Here is a 20503-nt window from a genome sequence, read left to right on the forward strand (position 1 = left end):
AATAACGTCATGATATTTTGGCTGCCGTTACACTAAAATAATTTTCCCCATAAAGTTATTATTAAAACTTATACTGTTACTTATGACTCGTCCTATGTAAACAGTCGCGACAATGCCAGAAGGTCGACGTGTCATAGAGTCGTTCTCCGAGACGAATAAAGCCTTTTTATTCGAAGCACTCATTTTTGGCTTACTGCGACTTAAGCCCTGAGATAATCATTTGTTAGATGAGAACCTTATGTGTGTGTCCCTTAAGGCGCACATACACTAAATTCCATCGTTAAATACGCTTTTAATTTCCGTACAAAGATATATACTATGTTTATGTACATATTTATGCAAATACAATTTTATATATATTTTTTTCATCACAAGAAAAAATCGATTACTTATGTACATATGTAAAATTGTTATTTTCGCTAATTTAATCTCAATAATTATAATATACATATTTGAATTGCGTTTTATGACCATAAATGCGTATGCGGTGGGTTTTGTATTGCAATTACTTTTCCTGTTGCAAAACCTTGTATCGACCGTGTGTGTATTTTACAATATACACACTATAGAATTGAAACTTCTTTACGCACAATCTACAGGCTACATATGTATGTACATAGGTTTGTGAGGTGATTCTCAAAAAATAGTGCGTATGCTACGTTTCTTAACATTCTCTATAAAATATATACATATATCTACATAAATATGTTTTAATGTTAAATTTTAAGAAGAAAAAATAAAGAAACGTTTGAAATAGGGATGGGGTATATTTAGGCGAATGAAGGCTGTTTTTTTAAATTACAAAATTCCGATGACCAGAGATCATCGGCCAGGATTCTTTTTAGCACAAAAAATGGTTTGCTTTGTAGGAAAATAGTGAAGCAATTTTTGGGCTGATAATAATCCTGGTCGCTGATCTCTGGTGATTATTATTATTATACATATACATTCATATATACCAGAAAGGCCTTACAGGTTAACCCCAATGCGCCTTTCTGGCCAATTGCAAACAATGCAGCATTTGTATTACACAAGTCGCTGAATTACGAGACACTGAAAACTCTAAATTAACGAGATATCTAAGAATTTTATTGTACATTAATCATACTCAAATAGTGGTGACATAGCAAGTAGGAATGTCTTTAGCCAATTTAATCGAGGAACCGTTTTAACAATGAAATCAGATAAATTGGCAAACTCTGATAGGAAAAGATTGACCTGGAGTCACAAATATCCAAGTCTGACCAGCAGCATAACATATATACTCGGAATAAATTCTATTAAATCGAGTCTAACTCACGGGATCGAACCCGGCGCCTCTCGGTGCTAAGCAAAAGCCCAACCACCGAGCCATGCTGCTGGCTAATGACGTTTGGATGTGAAACGGTGATGACGTCTAGATGTGAACTTGGACATTGAACGCCAAAATGTTACACAAAGTCCAGTGCATTCAAAGTTGTATGGAAGGCTGTATTCTCGGTATGACGAGGAGATAGATATATGTAGGAAACGGAATACTTGGGTGAGAAGTATGATAGGGGCAATGTTGATATAGTGAAGAGAGTAAAGAGCTTCAAATCGCAATGGGTGGGTCACGTATGTATCACGAATGGTACCCGAAAGAATGTAAAATGGTGAAAAGAAGTTCCCAAGGAAGACGAGTGGATGAAATTAGAAAAATATAAGAGAGTTGCTCAAAGTAGAGACGAACGCGTGTTGGATAGGCTTTCATTCAGCAGTGGATGGTGAAAGGCGGTAAATGATGATGATATGTATTAATTGTGTGCAAGTTTTGACTTATGCAAAACTGGATACTTTCGCTTGTTTTATAAATGATTGGCTGAATTTTGCCGCAGTAAACGAATTGACTAGTGTTACACGCGCACTTTACAAAGACAGACAAAGACGTTTGACTAATCATTTCGTACACGCAATCGTCGAAATTATAATGGAAAGTTTTGATTAAAGTTTGACAATTTTGTATGAAGTTTCGCTTTGAAAGGTGTATTTTTAAATATAAATTTTCAGATATACATAGTGGAGTAAAATTTTACGGCCGAATTAATTCATGCGCTATGCGAAGTCGTACGTATTGTCGGAGTCGTGCGTGTTTGCGTAAAAAATATTAATTTATGTAGGTGTTGCTGGAGAAAACCGCCCTTTACGCGTTTCTCCTCTCGCCGCAGTCTTGAGGTTATCCCAGCGACTTTCAGCTGATTTGTGACTGAGCATATTGCGCGTTCGCCATGTTAATTCTACTTAGCGGTTTGTTGAATTAATGCTCACGTCTCGAGATCTCTCACACTTTATAGACACAATTAGATTTATCTCTTTAATTACGATCGGAATGTAAATTAAATCAAATTGTTCGATCCCCCTGCTACTATTACTGTGTACATATTACGAACGCGCAAAATGGTACTTCAATGTACAGCACCTGGAACTAGCAAATGGATAACCAACCCCACAGGTTCTAAATTTATGATAGGTTCTATAATGAAATTTATCATTAATATTTTGAAATATATTTTTTATGTTATACTATTTTTACATACATATGTATATTTAGCCAGCAGTATGGTTCGGTGGTTGCGGTTATGTTTAGCACCGATAGGTTACCGGGTTCGATCCCGTGATAATCTTTAATGCTGCCGGTCAGACTTGGAAATTTGTGACTCTAAGTCGATCGTTTTCTATCAGAGTTTGCCAATTAATCTGATTTCATTGTTGAAACGGTTTGAAACAATTTGACGGAACCTCCATCAAATTGGCAAAACTCATCCTACCCGCTATATCACAAATATTTGAATTTGATTTATGTACATACAATAAGTAAAAAAATATGTACAAGACTAAATCCATGGAAGTCTCTATGGATTCATTCATTATTTAATTAATTGTAATTTCGTGTTCTTCAGCCTATCGAAATACAACGATTTATGTAATAAAAAGTGCTGCAATGTTTTTAATTAATTGTCTAGGAAATCGCATTGGGGTTTATCTGTTGTTGTTTTCCTGGTATATATCTATGTAAAAATAAAATGTATATACCAGGAAGGCCTAACAGATAAGCCTCAACGCCCATTCCTGGTCAATTACAAACATCGATATACAATTTTATCAAAAGCATCATAGATTCATCTATGGATAAATTTTGATAAACTTACATTTTCGGAGTTTTTTTTATATCTACATATATGTATGTATGTATATATAAATCATCAAACTTCGAGTTGCTGAAAAACTCGAGATTTGCGAGACATTTATGGGCAAATTTGCAGCATTTCTATACGAATCAACGAAATTCGAGATGTTCGTAATTTCTATGTACGTAATATCATTGTTTATTCCTCCAAAAAAAACTTTCTAACCAATACAAGCTTTAATATACATATACATACGTACACAGATCAAACAGTGATAGTTTTATTTTAGTTATCGGCTGATTTAATTTATCAGATGATTGAAAAGTTAATTTCTGTAAATACATAAACTCATTTATGGACAATCATACATTGATAAACTATTCTTAAAGCAAATCATTAAAGCAATCTTAGTATTAAGAAACTATTCTAAACTGTAAGGTTCCCGGCATTAATGAGTATACATATTTCCGGCAGCAACTCATTACCTCAAATTTCAAATTAAACTTTTTCAATAAATTATGATGTTGATACATGTTTATATGGAAGTTTAAAGGATTCCGTCATTAAAGTTTTTGAATTCAATTATCTCACAAACCGCTAACTAAATCGGACTGAAATTTTTTTAAATGTAATAGAAATAATAATTTTTGTAAGCTTATATTTTTTAAATATTTTTATCTGAACCGAAGTAGTACTTTTACTCTAGAGAATCGAGGTTTTTTATTTTTTATTGCGAGCTTACGTGGGGATATATGGGGGTATATTTGATCTTTGCATTACAATACAAGAACGATTTTTGAATTTGTATTTAAAACAATTAGAACACCAATGCTATATCCAAACAACTACTAGTTGCTTCATGGTTGTTGAAGGTGTATTGCAGTAATGTACATACATATATATGTATTCTTAGATAAATTTCCACTTAAATGGTAAGATTTCCACTTAAAGAAGTAAAATTTACATTTCCTGAGCACGTGCACTATTATTCCATTAGTACATATAAAGTTGAATTACTCGAATGGAAAAATCTAAATACGGTATGTTGTTGAATTTATTAAGCATTAGTTTACGTTTGTATGCATTTTTTGCAATTTTCAATTTATGAAATAATAATTTAAAAGAAAATCTTGTAATTTTGCATCGAGGAACTAAACAAAGAAATCCAATTTAAATTCTATGCTTTCTTAACAAGCTTTGTTCTTTTGTTCATTAGTTCAATTCATTCGTTTGACCTGTTCAATGCAATATTATTATATTTATTATAAATGAGATGCTTGCTTTAGTCACAATGCCGCAATATTAATTGAATATTTCATGATCTATACACACTCTTTGAACAATGTAAATATAACGCCTCCCTCAATTACCCATCACATTATTACTATATTAAAATAGGTTGCCATTATTCAATTATACATACATGGAAATATCTTTAGAATGGAAACCAATTATCGTTTCGAGCATAATTTATTACTTTTGTATAAATAGCAGATGAGACCTTTTAGAAATAAAGATGATTTTATGTTTCAATGCTCTTAAAGTAACTACATACATATGTAGGTCTGCATCAATGATTGATACAGGGTGGAATGAAATTTTGGCGAATTGATTATTTTATGAAATCCCAGATTAAAAATTCACGTCTGTTCGATCTTTCAGGTTCCGATTTGATTCTGTCAGGATAATTGAAAGTGTAGCTACTACCTACATATATGCATGTTCTCATTAAACATCCCAAAAAGAATATTTGTACAGAAATTCAAACTCCAGGGCTTCAAAAATAAACATTGTTATGAAAAATATTGTCGAAAGATTCTCACTTTGGTAGGCGGCAACAGGAAATGGAACTTATTTAAAATATGTCATCTTCTATATATGAATGTATGTATTATACATATTTGATCTTCTCTCTTCCATTTGGGCCTCGCAGGGGTGTTTTGTATTTGCGGTTGGTTCTTGCTGGCTGTAGACGTAAGACATTCTCTACTTCATATTTTATTATTTGATATTTTTAGTTTGTTATTTATTTTATGATTATGTATAAATGTATTTTTGTCTGTGTATATATAGTTTTAAACCAAAAATTCCGCTTTGCCCGAAGAAAAAGATCTTCGATCAATTTGTTTTGCCAGTGATAACGTGTAGATGTACAACTTATACATTGAACGCCAAGTTGCTACACAAAGTCCAATTCACTCAAAGAAGTTTGAATCATTGTATGCTTGGCATAACGAGGAAAAACAGGAAACGAAATACGTGGGTGAGAAATATGATATAGTGGATAGAGTGAAGAGATTCAAATGGGAGTAGGCGAACCACGTGGCCAAAATAAATACTAGAATGGTACCAGAGAGAATGAAAAAGGGTAAAAGGAAAACTGCAGTGAAAATGGGTTGATAAATTAGGAAAATGTGTAGGGTGGCATGGATGGGAGTTGCGCAAAACAGAGACGAGTGGAAGCGTGTTGGAGAGGCCTTAATCCAGCAGTGGATGGCGAATGTATATATTTTTATTTTTCTTATCTGTCTGTATTTTTTCGACCATTGTGGCGTATGAGGGACTCCTGTAATGCCACAATGGTCCAAACTTAAACTTAAATAAATAAATAAATTTACATATAAATGTACATATACCTAAAGAAATAAATCTCCATACGTTTTATATTTATCATTTTTTTTCAAAACATTGCCCCCCCACCTGAAGTATTCATGGTTCTGTAGCTGGTCTGCATATTTAATATATTCATTATTTCATGGGCACTCGGTATTGTAATTTATTATATGTACATATATTTAGTTATTGTAAAAAAAAAGCCGAGAGTCATTTTATGAATACATACATATGTGAAAAGTTCATTTTTTTAATGTTTTTTTTAACTTACATAGAATTCGTATTCGTGAGAGAGTACATATGTACATATATATATATATATATATATATATATATATATATATATATATATATATATATATATATATATATATATATATATATATATATATATATATATATATATATATATATAAGAATGGAAAGGTTATCGGTAGGTTAACGTTCAATGGGAGCAAGCAAATGATTTTAGGTTCTATGTACATATGTATGTATGTAACAATAGCACAAGACAAGATCACCTAGGTCACGCCATGCATTTTCTTTATATAGAAACTTCGTACAATATATGTAGATCAACGGATACGACTAATGTAATAAATAATAGATTCAATGTAAATTTTTGACTATTGTATAATACAAGTCGATTGTAGTGGGGTTAGTTTTTATATGGCATGTGGCATACAAAAATCGATATTGTTCCCAAATACTACGAGTAGAAGTCGCGTTCTAGAAAAAAAAAATACGTACAAATATCCCTCGGTCTGGGTAGCGTTTTAACCTCTAGGCTGCGTAAATCAATTAGGCGTAACTAGCGACCGCGGCAGCAATTAACCGATTGTTTAGAAACGCCATCATCATGGTAACGGCTCGCGCCGACACAGTTTGGAAAACCCTCTCCGAAGATGACCCGTTTCAGATAGTGAAAACCGATATACACGGGGATAGCGGGTTTTGAACCAAAATTGGAGACCTTGGCAAACTCTTGCACCCACACCATGGCCGACGGCCTCATACCACATACTAGGCGGCTCGAATCGATGGTGAAATTCCACAGCAAGAGGTCCTATTCCACAAAAGGCAAAATTCGCTTAAGTACAGTATTGCTAATGCTCGCATGGGGTAGGGGGATCTGAAACGGACCGAAATCGGAATAGACCGTTCCTTTTTTACGTGAGCCCTGAACCGTTCGGTTTATATATATTTTTATTGCTGGATACTGAATTTTTTCGCAGTTCAAATTTTGTGGGTTATTCGGCTATACGACTTTGGATGTCTTTTTTTAATGTACATACATACATATACACAGTACGCCGATTTACTGTGTGTTTTACAAACTGATTCGCCTATCTGTCAATGTCATCTGTTGTGTTAAAGTCTCCATCAAATGTGTGACTGTTTAGTACTTCAGTTGCTGAATGTATTGACAAGCATGTGAAATGATTGATGCGTTTAAAATGTCAAAACTGCATATAGTCAAGATACGAGATAAGATCGTGAGTGAGGTGGGAGAGGAGTCAAAGCAAGGATGTGTTAGGTTATATGGAGTATTACTCAGGATAGGGAAGAATGGAGGTGAAATGTGGAGGCCTTCAGCCAGCGGTTACAAATGTTGATGATAATGATATTTTGTTCCGAGTTCCTCTCTGACTTTAATTAAAGTGGGTATAATGTCGAGGAATGGTTCATCAACATTTCGTAGCCTTTGGAATACTTCTGGTTGGTAATATTGTTCAAGGAATCCTAATTTTGGGTAAGCTGCTTTAAAATTCCGTATTGAATCATTATTCGTAACATTCAAATTTCATTTGCCAACAAATACTTTTCTGTATCTGATATACATATGATGTTCAGTTTATATATGTACATATTTATTGATACCATTTGTGGAATTCTTCAAAATTTTATGTGGATTCCAGATTGAAGAACGCTGACGTAGAGAGAAAAAAATGTGGAGTTTTTATTATATTTCCATTGTGTTTTAAAACATCTTGTCATATTTCGGATAGTGACTGTTTTAAATAGCCGTTAATAAAAAGAACATTCCCTAAAACTAAATGGTATGTAATAAATCTTGGGCGCACTTATAAAAAGAATATAAATACATATGATCTGTTATATTTTATATGCAGTTTTATATGCAGTTGCTAGGTAGCATAATAACTAGCTGGTTCGTTGTTTTGCTCGTCCGCTATTTGGATGCTTTTTTCGTAAATATTGTCGGTTAATGGTGTCGTGCTTTGCATATTGTGTAGAGTTATTGGTGTTGCTTTAATTTTTGATTAAAATTTTTGCAATTGTGATTAAATACAGTGGTTAAACTGATTTCTAAGGTTATATTTTAAAGATAATTTTCACTTGAAAAAAAAAAAAAAAAAAGAAGAAGAAAAAAAAAAAAAAAAAAAAAAAGTTCTTTTGTTTCTTCAAATAATATTCGTTTGGCAACGAACGTGATCAAACTGATTTCTGAAATTATATATTAACTCTCGAACCCAGAGCATATTTACAATATTACAGCATAATGCAACATTGTTAAACAAAAAACTATTTATTTCATACATATTTTTGTGCGAAATTTTGAGAATATTCTCTTATTTAAATTATAAATTGTGACGCTAATAACTAATAATACTTAACAATGATTTGCTATAAATGCAAAAGTGTTGTGTTGTTGACTAATTATGTGCTGTGCGAGCTTTGTGAAGAACCTTTCCACCATGATTGTGTGGGGATTTCGGAAACAAAATACAAAAAAATGACGTCAAAGAATAAGGAAAAATGGCGATGCGTTTCTTGCCGTATCCATCCTAACCCCCTTCCGCCGTCTCAGTCCTCATCACTAATGCTCAGTTCTCAAGATTCAGTCATCAGTCCTCAGCCATCTTTATTTGATATACTTAATGAAATTAAATGCTTTCGAGCAGACTTTAATACCATGAAAAATGAGTTTGAAAACATAAAATCTGTAATCACAGACATAAACAATAAATTATTCACAATAGAGGCTAAGTCTGATGAATTTGATGGGAGACTAACCACTGCTGAAAAGAAAATTTCCTGCTTTTCTGATGTAAATAAAGGTTTAATTGAGGCGCAAAATACTATTGTTGAACTGAAACAAGAAAACAATCTGCAAGATCAATTCTCTAGAAAAAACAATGTAGAAATATCCGGCATACCTATGAAAAAGGGTGAAAATCTAGTGTCTATATTATATGACTTATGTGCTGTCGTGGGTCACAAATTGTGCGACACAGATATTGACACCATACACCGTGTGCGGCCGTACCCGTCCCAGGGCGTTGCAGGTTCACAGCAACAGCAACAGCGAGAGGGCAACAGCGATGTGAGTGTGCGCACGTCATCAGTGGTCGTACGGTTCACTCAGCGCCGTCGTAAGGAGCTGCTGATGGCGGCCGTGCGCGCCCGCCGCGGCATCACCACCAACGACATCAATATTCCAGGCCCGCCCACCACCCTATACGTAACGGATCACCTTACACCAACGAATAAATTATTATTGAAGCGAGCACGCCAATTGAAAACTGAATATAACTACGCCTACTTGTGGGTTAAAGATTGCAAGATCATGATTAGAAAAAGTGCGAGCTCCAATATCATACAAATCTCAAAAGAATCAGATCTTTGCAAAATCAAATGACTAAGTGCAATATTAAATTTTAATAACCTAATAATTATCTATGCATTTATTGTCTACTGGTCTGCATCACATATTATAATGTATGTGCAAACAATTATGTACGTATGGCTATATAATTTATTATTTTTATTATTACTATATAACTATGCTATTTACATATATTTTACTCATAAACTAAAAAAGGTACGAGTTCGTTTTTATATTTGTGTCCATGTATACCTTTGCATTTCAACTGGTATCACCAAGGATGGTTTGCTTAATAATTCCATATCTTTATCTGTGTATGCAGTTATGTGTATGTTTATATGCATATATCTATTTTCATTTATGCATATGGATATTTATATTTATATCACTACGTGCTCTATCTACTTCCTTTTTTACAATGTCTTCTAATCGTCTTGTCATTTATTATCAAAATGTCAGAGGTCTCCGAACTAAATCTGACTCTTTTCTTCAAAATGTATTAGTTAATAATTATGATATTATCTGTCTATCAGAAACTTGGCTAAATGACTCATTCAATAATAGTGAGTTTTTTGATGCCAGATATCAGGTGTTTCGACGTGACAGAGATTATTCTCTTCATAACCAAATATTTGGTGGTGGTGTAATCATAGCTGTGAAAAATAATCTACCCTCTGTCATTCAAAATAATTGGTTAACTTCCACAGAAGACCTTTGGATTACTATTACCACTAAATTTTTTAAACTAAATATCTGTACTGTCTATATTCCTCCTGGTAATTCTCACCAAACTCTATTAGTTACCCATTTAAATAAAGTATCTGATCTAATAACCAATTATCCAGAGGATCGATTCATTTTACTCGGTGATTACAATCTTCCCACTATTGATTGGACAAAATACGACTCAAATCTGCATCTATTTCCTTCCAATTGTATTAATTTTTCTTCCCTTTCCTTTACTCAATTCTTATCTTATAATAAACTTTATCAATACAATTATTTGTCAAATACTAATAATCGTATTCTTGACCTAGCTATTAGTAGTTTCCCCTTATATATTTCTCGTGCTGACTCTACGCTAATCCATGAAGATTCTCATCATTTATCCTTTTGCATCTCAATAATTTACAACAAATCTTCACCCTTGAATTATAATTATAATAAAACTTTCCTCTTTAGAAAAGCTGACTATGCTACAATTATTCCAATTTTAAGCGATATCAATTGGAATTCACTTTTGTCCAATTTAAATATTGATTTAGCTTGTAAAAAATTTTACGATACCTTACAAAATATTATTGAATGCCACGTCCCTTTTACTCTTAAATCTAAGCGTACCAAATATCCCCCTTGGTTTACATCGTCTCTTATTAAAATAATAAAAGAAAAAAACAAATTCCATAAAAAATTTAAAATTTATTCAAATCCCTTAGATTATCAAAGTTTTTCACTATTAAGAGCTCGAATTAAAAAATATTCTTTAATCTGCTTTAGAAATTATATTTCTCTTATTCAAAATAATATTAAAACTAATCCCAAATCATTTTGGTCATATATAAATTCAAAAAAAAATACCTCCTCTTCATATCCTTCCGTAATGTATTATGGAAATAAGTCGGCTTCACATGGTTCTGAAATCTGTACCATTTTTGCTGACTATTTTGACTCCACTTTCAATAGTGATTCTACCATTAACCTTTCTATCTCTAATACAGATACTTCTTCTTGTAACTTATCTACTTTTCATTTTGACTTATCTACTGTACTCAGTCACATCAACTCTCTCAATGTTAATCTTGGTGCGGGTTGTGATGGTTTGCCTTCTTTTTTCCTTGTTAAATGTGCTGTCCCATTATCTCTTCCCATAACAATCCTTTTCAATCTTTCTATGTCGAACGGTAAATTTCCTGACTATTGGAAATTATCTTACATCACCCCTATTTTTAAAAAAGGTGATAAGAATCTTATTGAGAATTACCGTCCTATATCTAAACTATCTGTCATTAGTAAAATCTTTGAAAAAATTATCTATAATTTCCTTTTCTCCAATTTCAAAAACTACATTATACCTGAACAACATGGTTTTTTTAAGGGGAGATCGGTAGAGACTAACCTGCTTAATTTCACTAGTACTCTCACATCTTATATGGACAAACGAATCCAAATAGACGTCGTTTATACGGATTTCTCTAAAGCTTTTGATAAAATCAATCACAACCTTTTACTCAATAAACTTTGGTCCCTTGGAATCCGAGGAAATTTATTTCGTTGGATCTCTTCGTATATACTAAATCGTCACCAAATCATAATTCTCAATGGTTTTAGATCATCACTTAGACATATTCCTTCCGGTGTCCCACAAGGGTCGCATTTAGGTCCCTTATTCTTTTTACTCTATATTAATGATATCTCATACATCTTCAAACATTCCTTTATACTTCTTTACGCTGATGATTTAAAAATTTACAAACCTATATACACCATAGACGATTGTCATAAGATACAAGAAGATCTAGATAGATTCTCTATATATTGTTTAAATAATGATCTTTTTATTAATCTAGAAAAATGCTCTATTTTAAATTTCACTAGAAATAAGTCAATTATTACTAATCAATATCAATTAAATCATTCAATCCTTAACACGTCATCTTCTATTAAGGATCTTGGTGTAATACTCAATAATAAACTAGATTTCTCTGAACATATTTCTTTTATTACCAACAAAGCATTTAAATCTCTTGGATTCCTACTCCGCTCAACAAAACCCTTTAATGATCCTTATGTACTAAAATTACTTTATTTTTCCTTTGTAAGGTCTCACCTTGAATTTGCCTCAATTATCTGGTCACCTTTTTATTTATCCCATATTAATTGTATTGAGAAAGTTCAACTTAAATTTATTAAATCCTTACGCTACCTTTTTCCTACCTATACCCATTCTACTGTTTCCGACATTTTAAAAATCCTTTCTTTTAACAATCTTTCTGTCAGGCGACGACATTCTGATGCTATATTCTTCTTTAAGCTCATAAATGGTTTCCTTGATTGTTCTGATTTACTGAATAAGGTTAATTTCAGAATCCCAGTTCGATACCCTAGACGCGTTACACTCTTTTCACTTGATCCTTTCAATACTAATTCCCAAAAATATTTTTATCTGCAGCGCGTTTATCGTATGTTTAACGGAGAGCTGAATGAGGTTGATCTGTTTGGTATTTCCCTACATCAATTCAGGTCTAACATCAAGAGAATCTTGACCGATTGATTCATTTTTTCTTCTATTCTATTTTTCCAATATTTCCATTATTTTTATACTTTAGTTTAGTTATGTAATGTGCTATTTAATCATATTATAGCTTTCATTCCTTTCCATTTCATTTGTTTATTTTGTATTTACCTTTTTCATTTGTTTTTTATATTTGTAAATTTCAATTTCTTCTTATATTCTATCTTATAACCTTTTCCAAATATTTTAATACTATAGTTTAATTATGCAATGTACTACATATTTTGTCATGCCTTTATTCTTTACTTTTTAATTTGTTTTCCTTATATTTATCTTTTTCATTTTTGTAAAAATCTATTATTGGACTCGGGTGTTACATATATTATTTATTTACTTTTTGTGTTTTTTATACCTATCTCTGTACATCCTGTCTGTTGATTTTTCAATTAATAAAATAAAATAAAATAAAAATAAAATATTTGAAAGTCCAATTTTCAGTTCTAAAAACACTATTTCTGTTCGACTTAATTCACAAATAAATGTACTAGAAGCCACCAGCATTTTAAATTAATATTGCTAAACGCAAAACATTATATTTCATGTTTTGACAGATATTTCTAGAAATGAAGCAAAATAGACTTGTGCCACTTTCAATTATAACGGCTCATATACATATGTATTTACTTGCGTAAAAAGAGTCAAAAATGTTTTACGGGCAAATTGAAACATATATTTGTATATTTTATGGTGATAAATCAATATTGAATCAATTTATAGAGTCGTCAAATATGAAATGGTATCTATGTGTATTTACATAATGAATGTGCGAAATTGCCTATTCCACGAAATGGCCTAATTTGTATCATATCCAATTGAACATTCAATCAAATTGACGTTATATGTAATATGAACAATATGTAAATTAATGAAATAAGTATTTTTATATACGATTTTTGAACACGCATTGAAGAATCGTCAAATAGATATTAAAATGAATAGAAACTAAAGTTCATTCATTACTATTCGAATCTTACAGACTCCAAATTCAAAACCGAGCTTTCAAAGCCTTTAAAACTCTTACCACTATTTGAATTTAACCTCATTTAATTACGTCTTATGTATTTTATGTAGCGAATGCACATGTGCCTTTCTCTCGAAGAGATGAGACACGAGAATGCGCGTCTGCAGAATTTGTAAAATTGTTATATTCATTTTGCGACCCAGTTTCTCAACACTCCAAACCCACATACATATCCAGACAACGGGGCAGGGGTCGCTCTGGAGGATCTTGTTAACCCCTCGCTTTTGCAAATGAAGTAATAAACATGTCCGCGAGTCGGCAATGTATTTCATTAAAGTCGTCGCTGAAAATCTACGTTTGCGAGAGGATTTTCCGCTCGCTCTTACGTTTTCCGATTACGCTCACTTTTGAGTGGCAAAATAGTGTGTCTACGTGTTAATTTGATCTAATTGTCTGTCGACAGTTCTACGGATATATTTTGTAATATATTAACGTGTTTTTTTTTGTTGTTGTTGTTTTGCTTTTGTATTTGTCCTCTACCTGTGTCGGTTTCGTGGTATAAATAATACCGGTAGCTATGAACGGTTTTCTTTTTAGACTTAACCGGTGTGATGGCAGTTAACGTGACGTGAATTTACGGTACATTGATAATTTGAAACGTAATACGTTGTCCGGGCTGTTACTCTGGAAGATCCTGTTCAACAAAGCGTACAGATTCAATATTATATTTAATACGTGTATCTATGTGTGTACATATGTATTCGCTTGTGTGAAAGTTCAATTATTATCAGACACTTTCAATTATACCAGGGCTGTGGAGTCGCAAAGTCGAAGTCGTAAAAAATCAACCGACTTTTTATTGTTTTCTTTAGTTAATTATATTACGGTACGTGTCAATTAGAGTCTCCAATTTTATTGAATTAAATCCATTAATAAATTGAAATTTAATAATTAAACAAATCATGGCTTTAATTAATTATAAGTAGATTTAAGAAAGCAAGAACTGCAGGAAGTATTTTCCACAGAGGTGATCAAATATATAATGCCCTTCCTGAAAACATGAGGTGCTAATAACATTGGTGATTTCTTGAAGGGTGTTAATGGAAACCTGTGTGAAAGATGTAATAATATAAGTTAAAATGCAATGTTCGATATATTATGTTATAGTTATTAATTTTAGTTTGTTGTTTTGTTTTACATGTTTTAATTAGCAATTTTCTATTATTTCTTCAATTTTCTATTCTGCTTATTTTACTCTCATTACATGGCTATTTATTTATTTTTTACATATATACCTGGAAGGCCTTACAGGTAACCCCAATGCGCCTTCCTGGCCAATTACAAACATTGCAGAATTTTTTTTTATTACGCAAATTAACGAGACATCTACGAATTGTACATAAATTTTATTGTACATTAATCAATCTCAAATGATGGTGACATAGTAGGTAGGAAGGATATTTTACCCAATTTTACTGGGAACCGTTTCAACAATGAAATCAGAGAAAATTGGCAAACTGTGATAGGAAACGATCGACCTGTAGTCACAAATATCCAAGTCTGACCAGCAGCACTACAGATATACACAGAAAAATTATTTTCTATCGAGGTCAGCTCATGGGATCGAACCCGGCGCTTCTCGGCGCTAAGCAGAAGCTTAACGACCGAGCTATTCTGCTGGCGTATTATTAGTTTTTCTTGGCTAATCGGTCAGGCAATATTCCTAAATTTTTCCGATCGGTTTGAAACTTTGCAATTTTACGCTGTCTGTTCACCCGAAGAAATTGAAATCGCTTCCGCTAGTTCGAAAAGTGAAAAATAATCGCAATAAACACGTTTAAGAATCCAAAAATTTTGAGGACGATGACAGCTCAGCTCCGCCAGTAGTAAACTTATATGTTTGACTTTTCGCCACCCACTCGTTTTGTCGGATTTTATTTTTACTCTCATTTTGTTATTAATTATGCCATGCTTAGGATTAGAACGGCCTCTCTGCGTCGTCATGTGTTTTTGTCGTCTAATTGTTTTCTTGCTGACACATCTAATAATTTGCGCTTTTCACTGTACATACATATGTTCGGTGGATGGGGTGGGTCACTTCACCGAACGAAATAAATTGAATTTTAATTTATTGATTAATTCATTATTACTATTATTATTTATTGTTTGATGTGTTTTTGTTTATATTGTGTTATATTTGTTTGTTTCGTCTTTCAAAATTTGTTTTATCTATTATCTATATATGTATATTATTTATATGAACGATGGGGATTCTACTATTCTCCTTATCGTCTGGAATAAATAGTTATCATTGTTATTATTATTAAATTTATTTTTTTTGTATGAAATTCATATATACATACGCTATGAAAGGACTTTCTTTTTATTTATACATATTTCATTACCAATAATTCAAGAAATTGGGTTATACATGTCAAATTGTAGTGATTTTTAAATTTTTTTATATTTTGAAAACCGCTATTACTTATATTACTAACAATTTTATAAATTAGCAAGACAAATCGATCTTATTAAATCGTTCAAAGTGAAGTCAGAGTCGCTACATTTTGAAGCGACTGCACAGCCCTGATTTATCCTATTTAGTTATAGATTACATAATTCGATTTCGAGATTTTGATTTATATATGTACTCGTATATATATATGTACATTAGTTATAGTCCAATGTACGTCCAAATGAATAATTAAACCACACATTTAAAATACGAATGTATGTATGTATATGTATATGAACGTACATACAAAATATATATTTTCATACGTAATATAAATTCTAACGTGTCTCATATGTAAATTATGTACATACTTTTAGGTATTCGATATAATTTTCGAAAATCGTTCATATTAAAACGTAACACAATTTGGCACACAACCACCATTCTTTATTGTTCATCCATCAATGTCGTCCCTGAATGTGTCTCGTACGATGTCGTTTCAAAATTTACACACGTGTTTTGCGGCGTGTCTAAATCACATAATGGATTTTTATTCAAAATGCGTACCTATCTATCCCATTATATATATGTATGTACGTGTGACCATTTGTGATCTCGTTATTCAGATACACGTCGACAGTGATTCGCGTCATTTGTTGGCTGCTTTTTTTTAATTTAAAATCGCAAGTGAGATTGTTTGTTGTACTTTTTGCGTTTCGCTCGGAATTTCGCGCGCAACGAAACGAATTCTCGAAATTAATTACGCAATTTGTGAAACTAACTTACTGTGAAATCTTCTCTCTTCAGCTTGTTTTGAACCAATTTATCACAGAAAATTATGTTTCTTAACGATTAACTGACTAATCTGGGGAAAACCTTTGAGTTTGCCGCACTCTCTTCCAATCTCGCCGTTATTATTTTTCCTTCCCTTTTCTATTTTTAATCCAGCTTTTCGCTGCTTCACAGACCCTAATTAATTATCGTTTTTCCGCATCAATAAATATTTATTTCCCAAAGTCACACACATATGCTAGCCGCACACACGCAGACATTCCTATTTAGTTGGCTTACTTTAAATGCACATTTGCTGTTTTCTTAAACACACGACTCTTATGTATGTCATGCTCTGGGAAAATAAAATGACATATTTGTCAAAACGTGACTCCTAAAATAACAGTTTTCGGCAGTAATCATTCTAATTCGTGAATATTGGAATATTTTTGTAGCATTTATTATTGAGCATTTTTCAAATTTACTTTGTAAATAGATTCAGTGTTCGGAATGAAATGGCTTACACTAAATTGGGTGATTATTATATTACTAATTTAAAGCCCGTTGAAATTTCAACGGATGCTTTCGGATTGATACATGATTTAAAATAAAGTTACAATCAATTTTTATTTTAAATTTATTTAAACAAAAATTTTTATTTTTTCATACATAATATAATTGGCAATCGGTCATGCCAATTATATTATGTATGAAAAAATAAAAATAAAATTATTACTCAAATAATAATAAAAATAATAATAATAGCTTTTATTCCAGACGATGAGGAGAATAGTGCAATCCCCAACGCCCATATAAATAATATATAGATAATAAAAAAAGTATTGAAAAATAGTAAACAAAAAATAAATAAATAAATACATAAGTAAATATATAAATATTACTGATAATAAATAATAATAATAATAATAAATAATAAAAATAATAATTATAATAAATAAATAATAATAAATAAGTCTAATAATAATAAATAATAATAATCAAAATCGATATGTAAAAAGAAATGTTCAAAACTTCGTAAGGAAAAGGTGTATGAGCTTTGTATGTTTAGTTTACAAAATTAAGTTTACAATTATCTGTAAACAAACCTAGGTCATTGACCTCGTAACGTTGATTATTATTATTACACAACAAATTACATGCATATGTGATGTTCATTTACCACACATATTCTGAGTAACTACGCGCCTAAACTATAATTACGTATTTTTATATGGCGATAACGAATATTTTCAATTGATTTTTTAAAATAAAGGAGAATTTTAAATCGGACCGTGGCGTAATCGGTTAACTCCCAACTCGAATTCACCTATAACTATAAGAGGGTATTTGTGTGAGAGGTGACCGGTTCGACACGCGAATACAAAGTTTAGGCTTTTTATCGATTCATTATGTTCGGCTAGCGTTAGGACACACACACACACAGATTAGCGTATTTATGTATATAATTGTATTTAAAAATATGTAATACTTGAGTAATATTCAATCGGGGGATTTTTGTTAAAAATGTTAGTCATGAGGCTCATTTTTCTTTGCCCCGTACTTAAATATCTCCTAAAAATAATCATCTAATGATTTTGGTTTTTAAATGCTTTTTACTATTACTAAATTATGTTCCTAATACATCTTATCATTATCTATAGATATCATTCGGTTTATGAAGGCTCATCCCTACTTCTCGGAAAAGGTGCGCGTGTTAGTATATTGTACTGATTATTGCTTTTGCGCACCTTTTTCAAGGAGTGGGGGTGAGCCTTCGCAAACGGAACAGCCTCGTCTTACAAATTAACTCTTAACCTTCTACCTTAATAATCGTAGACAGTTTGTCAATTATGATAATGTCTGTTCGGATGAGTATATTACCTACTCTGGTGTACCTCGGGGCTCTAATTTCGACCTTTTGCTGTTTTTGTTATTTTTTAATGATAACAATACGGTAATTTCGGATTCCAGCTACCTGATGTATGCCGATGACTTTAACATTTTCAACAGCATTCGTAACATTTCTGAATATGCTGTTATACAAAGAGATTTCAACGCCTTATGGAACCGTTTACCTTTCAGCGTCAATAAATGCCACATAGTATCTTATTCGAGTTCTTCCATACCTGGAGTGTTTCAATATACTCTAGGTGGGAATAACGTGAGCAGAAATACATATATCAACTGTTGGTTTTGGCATTACATTTGAGAGTACATAAATGGAGATTTGCCTCTCATGTAATGATTATTTATTTTTTTTTTTTTATTTATTTTATTTTATTTCATACCAGGAAGGCATTACAGGTAAACCCCAATGCGCCTTCCTGGCCAAATTACAAACAATACAGCATTTTTTATTATATACATAAGTCGCTAAATTACGAGACACTGACAAACTCGACAATTAACGAGACATCTATGAATTGTACATACATTTTTATTGTAATATTTACATTAATCATACTCAAATAGTGGTGACATAGTGGGTAGGAAGGATTTTTAGCCAATTTTTAATCGGGAATCGTTTCAACAATGAAATCAGAGAAAATTGGCAAACTCTGATAGGAAACGATCAACCAGGAGTCACAAATCCTGGTCTGACCAGCAGCATTACAGATATACTCAGAAAAATTCTTTTTCAATCGAGGTCAGCTCAAGGGATCGAACTCGGCGCCTCTCGGTGTTAAGCAGAAGCTTAACGACCGAGCCACGCTGCTGGCTAATTATATGTACATAGTTCATTACTCGTACTTTTGAAACATTTGTATATCATCTCCGTATTTTTATTGCGATCTTTTGTGAAGAAGGGACTAGGTGGAACAATAATTTATTATGAAATTTGATTTTATTATTTTTCAATATATTTCAATACGATTGATTTTACTTTTATTTCCCGGCACTTGGAATCGAGTGGATGATCGCCGAAAGTGTGGTTGCGCATGATCGCATTAATTCCCACACCCCCATAGCGGAGGTGTGTATACCTGGCGCAAGTTTCCGGGAAATATACTTTGGGAAACTGTTCTCCCTTCGAAGAGTTTCCATTGAAATATGAGGAGCAGACTTGGCTGTTGAAATAATAGCCGCCTGGGGTACATTATGAAGATGAACGTTTTGTTTTGTAAATAATCTTCCTCTGGGCGGCGTGCGCGTGTGTGTCTACCGCTCTCAGTCACCCCCGCAGACAGATAAGGGACTCCTCTGAAGCCTTTTGAATATTTTATCCCTTTCCCCGTTCAATGGATGAATGAACGCCCAAGAAGTGTTCCCGTGTAAATGGGGAACGTCACATAAAAAAATATTTCGCCGAGCGAAAATGTTTTTCGAATCAATGTTGAACCATAGAACATTCTGCACCTTTTCGTAAACAATCTATATAATCATTTTTTTATTTAATGACTTTCCTTATTAAAAATAACATTAACATACATATGTATGTATGTCACTACTTCAAAGTACAATGACACTTCCACGATTTTTCGTCTTCATATGTATCAGATCACATCGACAATTTTTCAAAACAACTTCCAATTTTTTTTTGCAATATATTGAACAAAAGTTCAGTATCGCGTCGCGTATCATTTTATCAAAATGTAAACGGACAAAACACTGGTAGGAATTAAAAGCCAGTTGAACC

General features: G+C 32.3%; 2 protein-coding genes across 2 annotated transcripts in view; both read left to right on the forward strand.

Moving 5' to 3' along the window:
- Positions 1 to 20503, forward strand: part of LOC143914746 (uncharacterized) — a 247602-nt gene that overhangs the window by 59197 nt on the left and 167902 nt on the right. The window lies entirely within an intron of this gene.
- LOC143914700 (uncharacterized) lies at positions 8941 to 13067 on the forward strand. The gene is made up of 2 exons (XM_077435000.1): positions 8941 to 9518; positions 12557 to 13067. Exon 1 carries the CDS (start codon positions 8941 to 8943, stop codon positions 9418 to 9420), a length of 480 nt encoding a protein of 159 aa, XP_077291126.1. The 3' UTR covers positions 9421 to 9518; positions 12557 to 13067.

Source organism: Arctopsyche grandis, chromosome 7 (genome assembly GCF_051622035.1).
Source record: "Arctopsyche grandis isolate Sample6627 chromosome 7, ASM5162203v2, whole genome shotgun sequence".
NCBI lineage: Eukaryota > Metazoa > Arthropoda > Insecta > Trichoptera > Hydropsychidae > Arctopsyche > Arctopsyche grandis.

Bases quoted from the DNA above. Each gene is read 5' to 3' on its own strand.
- LOC143914700 (XM_077435000.1), top strand. From the start codon at position 8,941: ATGAAAAAGGGTGAAAATCTAGTGTCTATATTATATGACTTATGTGCT.